The 19,294-nt window shown below is 55.3% G+C and overlaps 1 protein-coding gene across 1 annotated transcript; it reads right to left on the bottom strand.

The window, feature by feature from the left end:
- Window positions 1-4,719: 4,719 nt before the first annotated feature.
- LHX1 (LIM homeobox 1) lies at window positions 4,720-12,549 on the bottom strand. Its single transcript, XM_063173963.1, has 5 exons — window positions 11,583-12,549; window positions 9,500-9,726; window positions 8,917-9,194; window positions 8,115-8,280; window positions 4,720-7,787 (listed from the first exon to the last, which is right to left on the bottom strand). The coding sequence occupies exons 1-5, from the start codon at window positions 11,750-11,752 to the stop codon at window positions 7,408-7,410; spliced, it is 1,221 nt and encodes a 406-aa protein (XP_063030033.1). The 5' UTR covers window positions 11,753-12,549; the 3' UTR covers window positions 4,720-7,407.
- Window positions 12,550-19,294: the final 6,745 nt, after the last annotated feature.

Below are 19,294 nucleotides of genomic sequence, written 5' to 3'. Positions count from 1 at the left end.
TACCCCTTCTCCAGCAATGAGAAATTAAACACTAGTTTTTGTTCGTTTATTTATTTATTTACAAAGAAAAATTATTTATTTATCGGAAAAAACAGAAAACTTATAAACCAGGAGGCATGCACAGTGTATCTTCCCTGGCTTTGCTTCTAGGTTTTCCTTTTTTTGTACCCTTTGATTTTGTTGGTATTTTGTTCCCACATGCCGCCATAAACAAAGGGAGGAGCCTGGAGAAATAAATCCGTGGAAAATTAAGTAGCAGGAACAAGTGCTTACCTGTGCAGTTACTTCTGAGTAACCAACCACTCACACAACCAGAGAACTAGTGCCAAGACTCCCCTACATAATTGCATTTTCAAACCTCTGCACCCTTGGAGTGAAAAAGGGATGTTCTCTAAACTCACAAATAATGAATTGCCCTGTAAATGAAGGGAGAGAGGCTTTTAGTGATGGTTAAATAAAACAGACCCAGCAGAATTAATAAAAAATACAAGTGAGTTGCATTAGTCCTTTGGAGTAAATAATGAGCTCCTTGAAGTCCCAGCGTTTTTGATACCCAGGCCACCGAGATCAGGATTTCACCCACTGAGACTAATGGGACAATTGCTCCATATAAATCCCAAAGGCAGCAATGCATTCAAATCCACATCCCACAGCTGTGAGCCCAGGGGGGCCTGGCAGTGCTGGGCTGTTCCTGCTCTGTGCCACATCCATCACTCACACCCACAGAACAAACCTGTGCTCGGGTGTGGGGGACCCCTCACCCCCAGCTCTGTGCCACATCCATCACTCACACCTGCAGAACAAACCTGTGCTCAGGTGTGGGGGACCCCTCACCACCGGGTCACCCCCAGCCCGCTCCCACAGCCACAGGACCTGTTAATTCACAATTTTTCAGGAGGGGATGCAGTCAATGCAAAGCCACATCAAACGGCAGCTGCAGCCCGGGAAAGTCGGGGATTGTTAAAATATTTCACCCACAGAGTCGCCTTTGCCGCTGTTTATTCTCTCTCCTCTGCCTTTCACTTAGCAGGGTAATTAAATCAGACTCCAGGGCTGGGTTTTAATTTCTGGTTCACATGCCCTCCAACCATGCTGCCGTGCCTGGGACTCAGAATAGAGCAGGGAATATTTGTACAAAATCTGTATCGATACATTTTCATTTCAGATGCTCGTGAAAGCCTTTTTATGCCTCGCGGTCGGTTCATAGAAACCCTTGGCCTGTTTAGAAACTCCATCAACCTCACTGCCATCATCTCTTTGGCATTTTCCCTCTTAATTTTACTTTTTTATTCACGTGCCTGTTTGCTAGGATGGGAATAACCTGAACACAGAGCAGATAAACAAGGGAAGGTGGAACAGGCTGGGCTGTAAGAACGGCTTCCAATTTCTCCCACTCAGCGTCTCTCGCTGCCGTGCCCGTGGAGCTTTTGGGAAATTGTCAGATGAGATGGGAGCTGTGGCAGGGAAGGGCTGTACATCCTCCCGTGGCTGTACAATTACAGGTTGTTAATATGAATCCACCTTTCAGAGCCATTCCTTCAGAGGAGCACAGGAATGGGCTGGGATGGGAGCGTGGAGCCCCTCGGGCACTGCAGGAGCCCATTCCAACGGCATTCCCACAGATCCACGGGAATTACCCACCCCGGAGTGGCCTCTGCTGAATTTAATTGACTTACTTCATCAAGAGCAAAATTTGACCCATATACAGAGGGCCTCGTGCTGGCCAAAAATAGCCACGAGCTGGGGCTGATCCTGCCAATGCTTGGGTGAACAAATGTCCTTCTCCAAACTGACCTTTATCGTTTCAGTCATGCTAGTTCAGTTAAAATTTCCTTTTTAAACCAGCAACACAAATTTATCCATGAAAAGGAGAGAAAAAAGAAGTGAAAAGAACTGGGGAGAAACAGAAAAGAACACAAGCAAACCCCATCCACTAAAACAAATTACATAAAATTTAGATTATGTACATAAAGAAACTCTCCTTATAAATATTTATTAGTATTTTTCTTCTGTGCTTTTATTTACTTGAGTACTTCTGCTATTCCTAACCCATCCTTCATTCAAAAAACACAATTGCTTTAAAGATTTTATCAACCCTTAATGGTTCCTACATTGAAAAATAGAAGGAACAGAGTGTGTCTGAAGAGATGCACAGCCCAAAGATCCTTACAGCAGATAAGAATTTTAAAGGCCACCCAAAGGCACTTTAAAAAGTAGACAAAAACTGGTTTTAGAAGGAGCAAAATGTCTGATATTCAAGCAAACCACCCTCTGTGTGCTCTCCTATGGACACAGACCGGCACCAGGGCAGTGTGAGGCAGCCTCTCCCAAGGGCTTCACTCCCAGAAATGCCCCAGAGCCCCTGGAATTCCTCTCACCCGGCTCTGAGCAGCCAGGGGAGGATTTCCAGCCCAGGTTCTGCACTGTGCCACAGTTGTCACCCTGCCCAGGGACCCTGGAGAGCCCAGCCCTGCCCTGCAGACCTGGCCAGGGATTTCCTCCCAGCCACGAGGGATCCCAGCAGCCCGAGCAGGGTCAGATCCCTCAGGAGGGAGCTTGGGGTAAAACCAGACAGCAAAAATGGATTCTGAGATTTCCCAAACTGTGAGCAGTGCCCACGTGGCACCGAGGCAGAGCTGTCCCTGGGTTTGGTGACACCCTGGAGCAGAAGCTGTAAGAGAGCCCAGTCACAGCCGTGTCCCAGCAGGGTCACCAGGGGATGTTCCCACAACAAAACCACGAGATGACAACAGAAATAACAACTGTGATCCCTTGTGCCAAGGGAACAGCCCTGCAGGGACACCCTGAGAACACCCCACAGCCACGGCTCCACAGCCCCAGGGACGTGGAGTGAGGGATCTGGAGGCCACCTCACCACAAGGCCACATTTCCTCTCCAGTTCCTGTGTTAAAATCCTGCATTTAATGAGTGAACCACTCTCACATCAAACTCTGCTTTCCAAGCATGAGCTCTGTAGCTGAACCACCACAAGTACTGTCAACAAATAAACAAATCCCAGATTTATAATCAAAATATTTTTAAATGGACACACTAATTTCATTTATAACTTCATGGGTGTTTTGTTGGCATGAGGAATGCTGAGCACTCCATGCCATGGCAGAGACAAAGAAAGGATTTCCCAGAACCTGCTCCAGCATCACAATTCCTTGTTCCCAGCTCACCAGCACAGAAGGATTTGTGTCAATTGTTTAAACTTAGTAGTTGTGAATTTATCTGTTAGGGGTAGGAACAGAAATGGGGATTGCAAATGCTTTAATTTCATATTGTAAGAACATGCAAAGCTTAAAGACAACACAGTTATTCAAGAGAAAAATCCAGACTACAGCAAAAGGAACCATTCTTGAGAGGACACTGCAATATCTGCCACTTCCCAGGATAGCAAAAGTATGTCAATCAGCACTGATATTTTTAAATTATACTTATTTATCACTTTGTATCCTGTACCCATCACTCAGCGCCTGGGTACAGACAGTAAAATATTACAAATAATTTATCTACAAATCATCATTTAAATACATCTTTACTCCTGGGATACAGATCTTCCCAAACCCCCTTCCATCCCCAGCAAACAGATCTCAGCAGGGCCCGGGGAGGGAGGGGGTGGGCAGAGAGGAGCCTTGGTGGGGCAGTGTGGGACATTTGGGCCAAAGCAGGGCTTTGGGAACTCACAGCATTTTACAGACTTTGATCACCTCGCACAAGCCCCCTCCCAGAGAGCAGCCCCGCACGGACAGTACTCACAGCAGAGCCTGGAACCCTTCTGGGGCTGCAGCAGCTCTACAGGGGCTGTGCACGGATCTTCAGCTGGGCCCAGCATCCCCGGCCGTGCCAGGCAGGGCAGGGGCAGTGCCAGCTCTGCCCTCGGCTGGGACACGGCCCGAGGTCACCGCAGGCAGCAGGAGAGACCAAAGGAGAGCAGTTACTGCCCAAAGGGCTCCTGGGGCGGCCCTGCACGGACACAGAGCCGGGCTGTGCATGGCAGAGACAGTGCAGGACCCCGGGATGGCCCCAGGCCCTTCTCCTGTCCGTCCATCCATCCGTCCGTCCATCCATCCATCTGTCCATCCATCCGTCCATCCATCCACCCACCCACCCACCAGGGAACGCCGCCGGAGTCAATGGAAATGCTCTTGTAAACAAGGACTTACAAGAAGCCAACGTGACAATGCTTTCAAAAGGAGTTTGCCTGTGCAATTGTTGCTGGATTAGGGGCTGCAGACGCACCGAGCTCGCTCTGAGGAGAGCAGAATTCCAATCTCCGCGGGCTGGGGCTGGGCCTCGGCCATGGGAACGGCTCCTGGGCTCCCCCAAAGCCAGCACAGCCCCGAGGAAGCGATGGGAGCATCACAAAAACACAAACTCTCCTTTTTACAACCTAAACCGAGCCTTGTCACTGCCTGAATGAACACAGAATAAACTGTACGAGGACCCAGAGAGAGAGAATGAAAGGGAAGAACCCCTCAAAATTTCCTACAAAACAAACCTCTTTGATGAAGTCCTCATTTAAAATCATTGATTCAACAATAAAGCAGCAGTCCAGCCCAGCAGCACAAACAGCAATATTTATGTTCCCAGATAAGTAGAAGTTTGGAATAAATAAATCACCCATTCCTCTGCTTATATAAATGCAAACCAGAGCAACAAAACATGGCAATAGCAAAAGAGACAAACAAATGAGTTAGACACGGAGTCCAGGAGTTTAAAAAGTCTCCCCTGTATTTAATAAAGCATGAATTATTTTTTTAGAAACACTAACAGATCCCTTGCAGATAGTTTTTTATCTTTATATTGTTATTATATAAGACATTTTGTGTTTAAAGTGAACTATTGCTTCATCTAGGTGGCCCCTCGGCTGGGCATAGAAATTAGCTATAAAACAAAATCAAAAATCACCATTGAAAATCACAAACTATACAACTCAAAAGCATTTGGAGCTGGTTCTTTTCCCACCCCCAGTCCGAAGAGAGAAATAATGGAATCACTGGGAACGGGCAAGTCTGGGGGTTACCATAAAATTCTGTGTCTGCATCAAATGCAAGCGAAGGCAGCCCAAGCAGAGGAAGGAGGAGATGCAAACCCAGCTCGTCCCTTTCCATTAACCCAGCAGGTGGAACATTCAAACCAGGGCTCTGCAGAACCCAGCCTGACTCTTTGTCCCCAGCACAGCTCCAGGTCCTCTCAGAACCAGCGGGAATTTTGCTTTTGAAGAACTGAATATTCACGGTTGATAATTAAAACGTGAAATTTGGCATTTCTCAAGGCTGCAGGATTTTTTTGTTTCATTTTTCTCCAAGAGAATGAGGCTGCATCGAGGGCAAAGCAAAATATTCTCCCCCACTGCCTTTAGAGAACTTCAGAACGAGCAAACGCCGCCAATGCACTGACTCTGCCTCAGCTCTAAGAGAAAAGGATTCAAATTACTTCCAGGACATTGAGGCTATGCTGTGTCCAAACCATCCAATTAGGAGAAAAAACCCAAAATTACCTTCAAAGAATTAACTAAAAGTGGATCAATTGCAATCCGTATCTTTGCAAGCGTTTTACATTTTCAACACATTTTTGTTTATGCATAAAATCAGCATTTCGAATGTTCTATCTTAGCACAGAGCACGAATAACTGAAGATGTTGAATAATTTGATTATTTCTGAATTTTAAAATTTAAAATGCTGTGGAACAGGGTATTTGGACTTCAACAGCTGAGCCTGGAGATGGAAAGAAAGGCTGGAGCTGCCTCTGGCTGCTGTGTGCATCGACACCAGGGCTGAGGCTTCCCCCAGAGCCAAAGAGCTGCCAGGATCAGCAGCAGCGTGGATCATCCCTTCTCAGGGCTATTTTACTCCAGAGAATCAATTTCCAAAAATTGCTTAAAACATCAAATGAAACACGAGTTATCTAAACATCAGATTTTCTAATTTTATTAAAAACGCACAAATTTTATCCAACATGTTTTCTTTCATACAGTGAATGGTCTAATATGCACTGGAGGTCACACAAGCTTAGGTTCATTAGAACAATAAAAGACATATGAGAAATTTAATATATAAAGAAAAAAGTAGCAGCTGTTGACTGCATATTTGACCATAAAATTTAAATATTTTGGACTTTTATTTTAAAGACACAAAAATAAAACCTGTGTGGGTCTATATAAGTCATATTAACAATTCCATGAATGTTCAACAGGACTAAAAATTAGCAAAGATGTTTGTTTGTCTTTTTTTTTTTCTTTTTAACCTTGTAACACTTTTAAACACCTTCTCGGGTTGCTGGTGCAAAGCACCTTACAGTATTTGTGCTATATATTTACTTTATTTGGCAACTGTCTGGGTTTTGTGGGTTTTTTTTTCTTTGCCTTCTGTAAACAACACCTTTTACAAACTAGCACAGTGAACCACAAGCCCTGCAATCTGTTAGAACATCTACAGAAAAGAAAATGAACTATTTTGGTTGGCTGCTCAAAATCTTTTGCTTTTGAACAAGAGGTTTTTCTAAAACAGGATTTGTTAGTAAAACACTGAGCTCCTGAATTTAACATTAGACGTAAACAGTTGACTGTTTTTAGTTCAATAGAGTCTTTTTGTTTAGCTTTTCTCTCTCTGTGAAGGTAGAATACTTTTTGTTTGTTTGTTTTTTCAAGTCATTTTCGTTAGAGGTCTGGGTGGTGACCTTTGCTATGATGAGGAGGTTTTGTACGTGTAGCTTTGTGAAGGTAGAAGAGTTGGTGCTGAGGGCTTAACATTTAGTATTTGCTATTTTTGGAAAAAAAAAAACAAAACAACTACAACCAAACCAAAACAACCGAAACAAAACAGAAAAGAAAAAAAGAAAGGAAAAAGGAAAAGTTGTCCCACCTGATCGTCAGCAGGCTGAAATGGCTGAAGCTAAAAAGAGTTTCTTGTTGTCGAACTTTCTGAGAGACAAAAACGAACAAACAGATTCATAATGCCAGAACCATCCTTAACCAGGAACGCTATAGAGAGTTCTTGAAGCTTTTTTTCCCCTTTTCTTTGACCTCTCCTTCATTCAATTATTTTTTAATTTTTTTTTTTTTTTTAACGAGAAGTTTCTAAGGATTGTGGCTCTTAGGATGACATCCAACAGGGTAATCAAACTTAGCCATCCTACGGAATGGCAGCACTTTTACTGTACAGCTTCCCCAGTTTCTTTGTCAATGGTACAAAAAAAGTCCCCTTGCTTGTTTGATACAACCATAACATGGAGATTGTCCTGGTCTAGAGCAAAGCTTGCCTTGGAGCGATTGGATTCAGTTCGTTCCCAAGGTAAAATTGTCTTAGGGCGGGAGAGATGTTATATGAATTCATTTCTGTACACCATAACAATAAGCAGACTAGATGATCATCACTTACTTAGACCCAGTTCGTTTAAAGCTACCACACAGCCGCTTCGTTCATCTCTGGAGGGTGGGACAAGTGATTGCCGTAGTTAGCACCACCGTTGACGGATATCGACGAAAATGGGGGGCTGGGGCCAAAAACTTCCGCGGACATGGAGTGCAAGGAGCCGGGCAGGTTGGGCTCGGGGCTGGGCGAGTCTCCCGGGGGGTGCGACATGATGTCGGTGAAGCGCTGAGCCTCACTCGAGGGGTGGTGTCCGGGCAGGGGGTGCTCCATGGCCCCCAGCGGGGTCCCTGACGGCCCCGAGGAGGGCACGAACGGGAGATCCACGGGGGTCTGCGCTTGGGACGAGGGCGGTCCTTGCGGGAAGAAATCGTAATTGCCTCCAGGGCCGTAATACTCGCTCTGATAATCTGGCGGACAAAGAGAGACAGAGGGACGGTAACCGGCGGGCAGGTACCGAGCGGGGACGGCACGGGCACGTTCGGGGTGTCCCCCGCGAACCCGAGGGGAACGCGTGACCGGGCTGGCCGGGGCTCCCCCTTCCCGCCGAGCCCCGGGACACCGACACAGAGCGGGGACACCGAAAACAGGGGGGAGCAGCGGGAGAGCGTCGGGATCCCGCCGGCAGCGCGGCCACGGCCGCTCCGGCTGCGGGGAGCCCCGCGATGGGCGGCGGAACCGGGCGGAACCGGGCAGAGCCCGGCACGGGAGAGGCGGCGCGGGGGAGCCGTACCCACCTCCGTAGAAGGAGAAGGGCCCGTTGGGGATGAGCTCGCCGGGCTCCAGCCGGTCCACGAGCGGCCGCATCCTGCGCGGGCTGCGGAAGAACGCGTGTCGCCGGGCGCCCAGCGCGCTCAGCTGCTTCATCCGCCGCTCCTTGGAGCGCCGGTTCTGGAACCACACCTGGCGGGGCGGCGGGACAGGCGCCGGTCACGGGAGCCGCGGGTCTCGCTCCCGGGAGCCCGGGAGGGATCGCGTTCTCCCTTCCCTTCCGTTCCCATCCCCATCCCGGGCTGCGCTTTTCCCTTTCCCGGTCTGTGCCCGGTGCGCACCGAGCCGGCTCCAAGTGCGGCCGAACCCACGCGTGACGGCGGCCCCGCTTCCCACCGACTGCAGGTCAAGAATGATTGAGTTAATTCTTATTACCCTGCCAAGATTACTGCTAATTACCCTCACACTGAGCCTCTCCAATCTAACCTCGTCTTTAATGGTCCTTTAACCCCCCATTACTCCAGCGCTGCGGGTTTATAAACCTTTTAATAATTCCAGCGCGTTGTCATTCTTATTTACCCATTAACCCCTCACATTTCTGGTTATTAATTTCGATACTGTTTGCAGCTTCTTTAGGATTTCTGCGAATAAACCCGCGGCTCCGTCCCCGCCGACCGGGACCGGGAAGCCCCGGGCAGTCTCGGTAATAACGATTTCAGAGGCCGGCGGGGCTGCCCCGCTCCCCGCAGTGCGGAGGGTGCCGGGCACCGGCCCCTCCTCGCCCCCGCATCCCCCGGAGCCGTGCCCGGGGCCCGGAGGCGGCGGTACCTGGATGACCCGCATGTTGAGGCCGGTCTCCTGCGCCAGCTGCTCCCTGATGTGCCGCGTGGGTTTCGGGGTGGCCGCGAAGGCGGCTTTCAGAGTCTCTAGCTGTTTGGCTTTGATGGTGGTGCGCGGTCCCCGCCGCTTGGCCCCCAGGTTCTGGTCGTCGTTTTCGTTGCTCCCCGTCTCCTTGTCGGACACGTTGGCGCTTTCCGAGTCCTTGGCGTCGTCCTGGGAGGGGTCTTGAGAGTCGGGGGACAGGCTGGGGTCACTGCCGGTGGTGGCTGGGGAGAATAAACCCGGGTCACGCTCAGCCGGGGGAAACACCGACCGCGAGGGACCGGGGGAGAGGAGAAAGGAGGGAAACGAAAAAGGGAAGAAGAAGATTAAAAAAAAAGGAGACAAGGAGAGGAAAAGAAAGGGGTAGGAGGGTGAAGGGAGAAGAGAGAGGAGGAAGACAAGGGATAAGAGAGAAAGGAGAAGACAGAAGAAAGAAGAGAAGAAGGAGGAAGGAGAGGAGCATCTCATCCCAAGGAGCAGCCGGTGCTGAGCGCATCCCAGCCCTCATCGCCCCGGCCGCGCTCCTCACCTGAATGCAGGCTGTTTTCTTTGGCAGTATTGCTGTTATTTAGGTAATCTTCTTTGCAGACAAACTTGTTCTCGTCTATGATGTAGAGCTCCTCGCCGGTGGAGAGTTGCTTGTTACACATCATACACGTAAAACAGTTCAAGTGGAACACTTTGCTCCGCGCCCTGCGGACCAGGTCGCTGGGGGAGATGCCCTGGGCACAGCCCGCGCACTTGGTCCCGAAACACCTGCGGGGAGAGGCGGCAGCGTCAGCAGCGCCCGGGAACGGGGCCCGACCGCGGCCTCCGCACACCCCGCTCGGCCACGGAAACCGGCATTAAACCAAACACGGCAGCATCCCCGCAGAGCGCTCGGGATCCCCGATATCGCCGCTTTTCAAAACAAAAATCAAACCCGGCCTGGACAGCGCTCGGCATCGCCGAACGCCGGGGCCGCGCTGCCCGGGTGTCCCCGCGCCCCGACACCCGCACGAAGGGCGCTCTGATAAACAGCCCGCGGGAATCCCGCACATTCTGTGTGACCAACAGCCCGCAGGAATCCCGCACGTTCTGTGAGAAACAGCCCGCAGGAATCCCGCACGTTCTGTGACAAACAGCCCGCGGGAATCCCGCACGTTCTGTGAGAAACAGCCCGCAGGAATCCCGCACGTTCTGTGAGAAACAGCCCGCAGGAATCCCGCACGTTCTGTGAGAAACAGCCCGCAGGAATCCCGCACGTTCTGTGACCAACAGCCCGCGGGAATCCCGCACGTTCTGTGACAAACAGCCCGCGGGAATCCCGCACGTTCTGTGAGAAACAGCCCGCAGGAATCCCGCACGTTCTGTGAGAAACAGCCCGCAGGAATCCCGCACGTTCTGTGACCAACAGCCCGCGGGAATCCCGCACGTTCTGTGACAAACAGCCCGCGGGAATCCCGCACGTTCTGTGACAAACAGCCCGCAGGAATCCCGCACGTTCTGTGAGAAACAGCCCGCAGGAATCCCGCACGTTCCGTGTGTCGGTACCGGCGCTCCGGCCGGAGGAGCCGCCGGTGCGGGCAGGGCCGGTGGGGAGAGCCGGGGATGGCGGGGCCGGACCGCACCGGGGCCGGAGGCCTCCCGTGCCCCGCTCAGCCCCGCAGGGCTCTGGGAACCGGTACCGGAGCGGTGCCGGGCCCGTTCCCGAGATGAAGCGATGGAGCTCGGAGCAGCGCCCGTCCCCGTGCCCAGGGAGAAGCGGCGGCGGGCTCGGAGCCGCGTTCTGCCGGTGTACGGTGGGGGCTCCGCGGCCTCCCCGGCCCTGAGCCGGTCCTTGCCCTTACCACCGGTGCGCGGCGGCGGGGCCCGAAGGGCAGCGGTACCGGCGGCCGCTCCGAGCCCGGATTGATGCCGGGATGCGCAAGGAGAGCGGCGGCGAGCGAGCGTCCGTCACCGCTTCCTTCTCCATGCATCCATGCATCCATGCACCGGCGGAGGGTCGCTGCCCTCGGGCCGGCCTGGCTCCGGTGCCCGGGATGCGCTGGGCCCGCGGAGCGCCCGCACCGCGCCTTGCCCGCCGGTGGCACCGGGAACAGCTCTGGGCTCACGGCCGGGCCAGCCCCGCTCGCCGCACCGGGAACAGCGCCGGGCTCACGGCCGGGCCAGCCCCGCTCGCCGCACCGGGAACAGCGCCGGGCTCACGGCCGGGCCAGCCCCGCTCCCCGCACCGGGAACAGCTCTGGGCGCACGGCCGGGCCAGCCCCGCTCGCCGCACCGGGAACAGCGCCGGGCTCACGGCCGGGCCAGCCCCGCTCGCCGCACCGGGCCCGGCCCGGCCCGCAGCGCCGCTCGATAGTTCGGAGGGAACTTTGGGCAACTCGAGCTCGGCCGGGGAACGGGAGAGCGGCGACATCAACGGGCCCGACCCCGGGCCCGACCCCCGCCCGTCCCTGCCCCGGGATCACCGGAGGAGCCGCCGCGCTTTGAGATGTTCGCGTGTCTCGGGGAGGGAAGAGCCGCTCGTGGGTCCCGCTGACAACGGGGAAAACAACAAAAATAAAGGAAAAAAATGGAGGTAAAAAACGAACGGAGAGGAGCGGCGGGGGCAGGCGGAGGCCGGTACTCACCGAAAGAAGTCGTTTTTGCAGTAAAGCTTGCCTTCTCGCGAAAAGCATTTCTCTGTCAAATTGCATTTACATTCACAGCACTGAACACACTTCACATGCCAAGCCCTGTCCAGTACATTCAACAAAAACCGGTCCAAGATCGGCCTTTTGCAGCCTGCACAGTGAACCATTGTCTTTGGTTAGTTCTGAGGGGGGCAGCGGTTTCCCAGGTATCAAGAAAAAAAAATAAATAAAAACAATTCTTTTTTTTTTTTTTTTTTTTAGAAAGACGACAACACCGGCGAAGGTTTGGTTTTTGTTTTGCTTTTTTCTTTCTTTTTTTTTTTTCTTGTTTTTGTGTACGTATCTTTTAAAAGCCTTGGAGAAGTGAAGAAGGATAAAAAGAAAGGGAGGAAGAAGAAAAGTCTTCGTTCGAGTGTCCTAGAAGGGGTACACAGGAGAACCCCCCACTGCCCAGCGCTTCGACACAGCCGCAGGATCCCGGCCGCTACCAACCACACGGATAATAATAATAATAATAGTAGTAATAATAATAATAGTAACAATAAAACAATTACTGCTATAAAGATCGGCGCTCAGAAAAAAAAAAATTAAAAAATTAAAAATAAAACCGCCAAAAAGCGAGCGTGATGAGTTTTTCTAAGGTCTGAGGTAGAGCAGTCAGGAGTCAAAGTGCTTTTCCCAATGAGAAATCAAAGGAGGAAAAAATATAGCAACAACAACAATAATAATAATAATAAATAACGAGCCGGGGCATGGAGAGGCGGTGGCGGTCACACGGGCTGTGGCTGCTGCCGCGGCGACATCGACATCGCCCTGCGCGTCCTGACGCGGGGACGGGGACACGCGGGGACGGGGACACGCTCCGCCGCTCCTCGCTCCGCCGCTCGCTCTCCTTCTCTCTCTCTCTCCCTCGACGTCTCGGCGGCACCGTCGCGCCCGGCTCTGTCCGTCCGTCAGTCCGTCCGTCCGTCCGTCTGTCCGTCCTACCTACCCGCGCGCATCGCTACCCGCGGCGGCCGCCCGTGTCCCCGGCGTGGCATGGCGCGGCGCTGGCGGAGCGCAGGGCCCGGGCGGGCCGGGCCGGGCCGGGCGGAGGGCGCGGGGCAGAGGGGCGGCCCCGCCGTCCGGCCGCGCAGGGGCTCTGCATGGTCCCGGCGCCGCCGCCGCCGCAGCCTTATGGACCGCGCGCCCACGTCAGCGCCCGCCGCGGCCAATCCGCGCCGCCAGCGCCGCCCCCCCGCGCCCGCCGCGCCGCCGCCGGACGGGGCGTCCGCGCCCCTTTATAGAGCCGCCGGGGCGCCACCGCCGCCTCCGCCCGCCGGCCCGCCGAGCGACCGACCGACCGACAGACACACCGACAGACACACCGACGGACCGATAGACACGCTGACACCCGGCCCGGCCCGGCCCCCGAGCGCGACCTGCGGTAGGTGTGTGACGGGGCACGGACGCGGGCACGGCGCGCACGAGGAACCGCGGCCGCTCGGTGGGGTCTGGCACCCCCGGGGGTCACGGATCCGTTAGAGAGACCCGGTGCCGCCGCCGGCCGGAGAGCGCCTCGCTGGCACGGGCCACAAACGAGATCCCGCCTCGCCGTGGCTTCCCCGAGGGCGCGGGGTCCTGCAGAACCCGGGCCGGGCCGCTTTCCCCGGGAGCAGCGGCGCGGCGGGGCCGGGGCCGCCCCGGTGGGGAGGGGGCGGCGGGCCCGGGGCCACCCGACCGCCGAGGGCACGGCGGATCCGCCGCTGACCTCGCCGTGCCTCCGTTACCGGCGCTCGCAGCGCACAGTCCGGAGCCGAGGAGCACCGGCCACCGCCATGTACCTTCTCTATTTTTCCTTTTTTTGGTAAATAAAAATCCGCTTTTACCTTCCAGGGGCCGGTCGGTAGCGGGGCGGTGCGGAGGGACGAGGTTTCTCTTTCCTTGGCGCTTTGCTGCCCGTCGGGAGCCGCCGCTCCGGGGCGGTGTCACCGCCCGGCCCCGGCCCCGCTCCCCGTCCCAGCGGGCCGAGCCCCGGGATGGACGGGACCGAGCGTGCCCGGGGGTGCGCACAGCGCCGAGAGCCGGGCCGGGCGCGGGGATGGATGGCGGAGGCCCGCAGCATCCCCCGCCTGGACCCACTGCCCTCGCTCTCTTTCACGTCTGTTTTCCTCGTCCTTGAGAGGGGAAAAAAATAAAAAAAAAATAAAAGCGGGAAGACATAAATTGGAAGACAGAAAAAGGAAGGCAGCAAAGGCGCTCAGCGCGGGGGGCAGCCGAGGATGCCGAGCGTGCCCGGGCCGGGAGCGGCGGTTCGGGGCTGTCCTGGGCCGGGCCATCGCCTCGGAGCTGCCGCGGGTGTTTGAAAGCCCCGGGCCGGGTCCCGCTGTCCCGCTCGGCCCGGCCGGGGCTCCCGGCGCAGCTGTCGGTTCGCTCGGGGATCAGTGGGGCCGGGCCCGCCCCGCCCGGTGCCCGCGCACGGGGAGCGCCCGGGGAGCGCCAGCTGCCGGCAGGGCAGCGCTGCCGGGGCCGTGTGGGCTGGGGTGAACGAGGGGAAGGCGGTGAGCACCTCGCGTCCGTCAAGCGCCGGTTTTTCACAGCGATGTTTTTTTCTCCTTTCCCAGGCGTTAGCGAAAGCATCTGGTTCTGCCCCGCTGCGGGGGCTCAGACCGTGCCCAGCCCTTCCCAGGGGGGGCTCTGTCCGCCCGAACCCCCCGAGCCCGCTCGGGACAGGAGGGGACGGCGGGGTGTCCCCTCTGCCTCACCCCAGCGGGGATCCCGAGCCGAGCAGGCGTTTGAGGCCAAATCGCCCGCGCTTGTGTCCGAAAATCACCCCCGGCATCCCCGGCTCCGGCACCCCCGGAGCCCGAGGGGAAACCCCCGTGTGCCGCCCCCTCGGAGGGCCGGCTGCTGGCACGGGGCAGTTTTTGGTTTTCGCTCTATTTTGTGATTCGCCCAGGTCCGTTCCCCCGCCCGAGCCCCGCGGGGAGCTGCCAGGATGCTCCAGAGCAACCCCGGCCGGCCCCGCTGCTGAAAGGAGGGACATTCAGGGAGTGAAAAAATAAAATAAAGAAAGGAAAAGGGGAAATCTGCAGATGTTTTAAAAAAGGATTTTTTTTTTTTCTTAAGGATGGAAATTACAAGAGGGAAAAAAATTAAAATTTAAAAAAATAGAGAGTGTAAGTAAAATAGTGACTTGTGAAAGAGACCCAAATAAAGAGAGAGGTAAAATAAAAGAGTAAAACAACCCCAAACAAAACCGCCAAACAAATCCAAACTCTAATTCATTTTAAATCTAATACCGAAGGAAAAAAACCAAGTCCCTTTCAGGCGAGTTTAAATTTGCATTTTATGGGTGTCGTTCCCGTGTTTTTAGTTAACCATCACCCTGTTTATCATCCCCTTTGGCCACCGCTGCGCTCAGCAATGGGATTTTGGGATTTCTCTCCCCTTTAGGGGTGTCGGTGCTGCAGCAGCCCCGAGCGCACCGCGTTCCTCGCGGAGCATCCCCGCATCCCCAGCCGGGCACGAACTTCCCTCCCGTGCACCGACAGGCGCCTTCCCCACATCCATCCCCCGGAGTTTCCCCTCTTTCCCCATTCATTTTAACTTGGATTTTCTCTTTTCCCTCCTTTTAAACCTTTCTCCAGGACCGCCGGGGAGCGGCGGGGCCCCGACGGGGCGGGGGCGGCCCCGAGCTCCCGTTGCGACCCCTCCGCGCCGCCAGCCGGGGCCGGGGGCTCTCCCGTGTGGGGGGACAGCGAAGGTGGGTGCGGGTCCCACCTCCCCCCCGGCCCCAGCACCTTCCCCCGCAGAAAGAGCGCCGCCGCCTGATTAAATATATATGCGCTTAATGCTCTGGCCAAATATTGAAGTTAAGATGTAATTAAGCCTTTAGAACATCCCCGCACCATAAATCCCACGGCTGGACAGGATCCATCCCCAGGTTTGTTTTAAAAGATCTTGGAAAAAAATAAAAAGAAAGAAGAAAAAGATCTAAAGATCTTTTAATTATGTATTAGAAAGTCCCAGTTTATCCCGCCACACTCGGGTCGATGCTGAGGGTAAACACCACCGCACTGTCGTCCCCCGGCTCCGCTCGCCTTTCCCCTTCCTTTTCTTTTTTTCTTCTATTTATTTTCCTTTTCCTTATTTATTTTCCTGCCCCCCAGCCCCCTGATTAGCCCTCCCGGGTTTCTGCCCACGTCGCTAAATGTTGTCGCTTACACTCCGAGCTCATGCATTGTTTATGGGAAATACGGTTAATAAATAATTACAAATCCGAGGAGCGCGGCTCTGCCTCTGACTGACGGGAAAGTGTCCGGGAAGGGCCCGGGGCTGTCCGGGGGTGTCCGGGGGTGTCCCCGAGCCCGGGGCTGGGGCCGAGCCCGGCGGGGCTGCGGGACAGCCGAGAGCGGGACCCTGCACTCCGCAAAGGGCAGATAAAAGGCGAATAAAAGAGAAAAGAAAGAAAAGTGGAGTGGTAGAGGGGGCGAGGGGGGGCTATAAAAAAAGAGGGTGAAGCGAACCCCCGGAGGATGCAGCGCTCCCGGCTCATCCATCTTCATTGTCTCCGTGTGTGCAAAAGCAACTCCGGTCTAAGGAAAAGCCACTATCAAAGCCATGGCTTTATTTTATATCCTATAGATCAGGAGGGAGGCAAAGCTTTATTTTCGCCCAGAGACAGATATTTTATTTCTCTCTTACGGTTTTATGTGTGAGAGATGTCAAAAAGGTAAAATAGATTGCTAATGCATAGGCAAAACGAAGCTGTTTTGGCATGCTCTGTGTCAGGAGGGCTCCCGGGGAGCGCGGGCTGGGGATTTAGGGCTGATGGGGGACTCGGGGGGATTCTGCTAAAACATCTCTCTCCATAAATCCAGGAGCATGGTCAGCGCGGGCGGCAGCAGGAGTTTTAAAGGGGAAGGGTTGGAGCGCGGCGGAGCGGAGCGGGGTCCCGGGATCCCGGCTCGGCTCGGTTCGGTCCGGTCCGGTCCCGCCGGGATCCCGGCTCGGTTCGGTTCGGTCCGGTCCGGTCCCGCGGGGATCCCGGCACGGCTCGGTTCGGTCCGGTCCGGTCCCGCCGGGATCCCGGCTCGGTTCGGTTCGGTCCGGTCCGGTCCCGCCGGGATCCCGGCTCGGCTCGGTTCGGTCCGGTCCGGTCCCGCGGGGATCCCGGCTCGGTCCGGTCCCGCGGGGATCCCGGCACGGCTCGGTTCGGTCCGGTCCGGTCCCGCGGGGATCCCGGCACGGCTCGGTTCGGTCCGGTCCGGTCCCGCCGGGATCCCGGCACGGCTCGGTTCGGTCCGGTCCCGGACCGGCGCAGCCGCTCTCCCATCGCCGCTCCCGGGGCCCGGCCCGAGCCGCTGCCCGCGGCACAAAGCGCTCCGGGCTCACCGCGCCCCACAACCTCCTCGCCTGATTTTCTGTCAATATTTCATTCGATGTTTTTCCCCCCAAAACGAGCACCCACCCATCCCCCGACCGTCGCTCCAGCTCCCGGAGCTGCGGCTGCTCCGCGTCCGCCTCCCCGACCCCGCCGCGGATCCGCACGGACCTTTTCCAAAGTTAAAATATATCTCCCCAAGCTGCAACAATTTTCATACTTTTTGACCTCGGGGATTTACTTAGCACGTTAAGTTCAAGGCTCAGAAGCCCAGGGCTATTACTCATTTAGGCACTCCCACCACCAACACTTTTCACCACATATTTTATCATTTGACTTCCCGGCTTAAATTCACGTTATGGCAAATAATGGATGGTAATACTTTCCCCCTTCCCCATGTTAATTGTCTTGTCTGACAGCCTCCGCATTTGGAGTGATTTAAAGCAAACAAGGGTGCGGCGAGAGCAGGAGACAAACCCGGCACGAACCCCGCGGCTCCTGGGCTGGATCCAGGGCACAGCCAGGGCAGAACCTCCCCAGGAGCATCGCCCGGGCCTCGCTGGGTCCTGCGGGGCCGAGGCCGCTCCTCCCGGTGCCCGCAGCCCCTGGGGGGACTCACCCTGCCGCGGGCCCCTCCGGCTCTGCTGCCCGCAGGATTCATTCCTTCCTCGGCGTGGCTGAAACGGGGAATCACACCGGAGTGCTATTTGCAAATTAAAAAAAAAAAAAAAAAAGGCAAGGTGTACTTGATTAGGAAATTAATTATTTCAGTACCCCCAGGATTATGTTGTTTTTCTAAGTTCTGTGTGATTTACTAATTTCACAGTGGCTGAACTTCCCTGGGAGCGGAGTCAGTCTGAACGCGGGCGGATCCCGCGGCTCCTCGGCAGGGCCGGAGGGAACGGGGAGCCCGGAGCTCTCCCTCTGCTCCTGCTGCGCGACCCGGGCCAAATTCCTCATTTCTGCTCTTTCTGGGAGCGGGCAGAGCCTCCCTTCCCACCGGGAGCAGCTCCTGGGAAAGGAGCACACACGGTGCCCAGCCCTGGCACTGCCCTGCGTGCCCGAAGGAAGCGGGGCTGCTGCATCGCACTCCTCAAGAACTGCACAAGAGGATTCTCGACACAGAGGGGTTTTTGTCATCAGCACAATGTCAGCTTTTGGTGCTGACATCACTGTCATGCAGAACGTTTGGGAAATAGAACTGAAATCCCAGCAAACAGGACTGTGGCAGAAAAATGCAGCTGCAGGGGCAGAGCTGGGCTCAGCATCACCTGGGCCAGGGAGCTCAGGTCCATCCCATCACCTGCCCCAGGCAGCTCAGGTCCATCACATCACCTGCCCCAGGCAGCTCAGGTCCATCCCATCACCTGGGCCAGGCAGCTCAGGTCCATCCCATCACCTGGGCCAGGGAGCTCAGGTCCATCACATCACCTGCCCCAGACAGCTCAGGTCCATCACCTGGCCCAGGTAGCTCAGGTCCATCACCTCACCTGGCCCAGGTAGCTCAGGTCCATCACATCACCTGCCCCAGGTAGCTCAGGTCCATCACCTGGGCCAGGCTGCCCTCACAGGGGACACTGAACGCTCCTGGCTGTGTTTGTGTCTGCCAGCTCAGTCCTGACTAACCTGCTATCTATAGATTCTGTCATTTGGTACGGTGCTAGATCATGCCCTATTTATGTGATTTTCTATTTTAAAGGATCTGAGAGGCCGTGGGAGCTCTGCCCTTCCTTCTCCCCACAGCCCAGTCCCCCAGGGCAGCTGGGTCAGGGCAGTGGAGCCCTGCAGGGCTCCTGGGTGCACATTCAGAGCTCTGTTTCCTTCCCCTCATCCCTGAGTGATGCTCCAAGCCCGGCTGACTGCACACAGCTCCTCTCAATGCCACACACAGCCACCATCCCACACCCCCGAGGTGCATCAGTATGCTGTGCTCAGGATGAAAAACCCAAATCATTCTGGTCTAGAATGTGAAATTTCCCTAGCTCCAGCTAGTTTTTCCAGAGGCTGAGCTCCATCCCCACGGGGATCCTGCTGTCCCACACTGTGCCCCACACAGGACAGAGTCACACGCTGGCACTACCAAGGGCCAACCCTCCACGCTCAGAAACACTTTAAAAAACCAATATAATTCTAAAAAAATCTATCCTTGGCATTTCTGTGGCTCTTCACAGCCTGTCACTGAGTCCTGGGGCCCAGGAGCCCTGTGCCAGCCCAGCCCCAGCTGCTCCTGTCCTCTCTACAGAGCATCTACGCCAAACCAGCCTCACCATGAAGGCACTGGAGATTTTCACAATCAAACACTTAAACCTTGTTTCCCCAAGCCCTGGTGACCAGATTCACCAAT

The sequence above is a fragment of the Melospiza melodia genome, chromosome 21 (assembly GCF_035770615.1).
Source record: "Melospiza melodia melodia isolate bMelMel2 chromosome 21, bMelMel2.pri, whole genome shotgun sequence".
Lineage (NCBI taxonomy): Eukaryota > Metazoa > Chordata > Aves > Passeriformes > Passerellidae > Melospiza > Melospiza melodia.
This window is presented reverse-complemented; position numbering and strand designations above follow the sequence as displayed.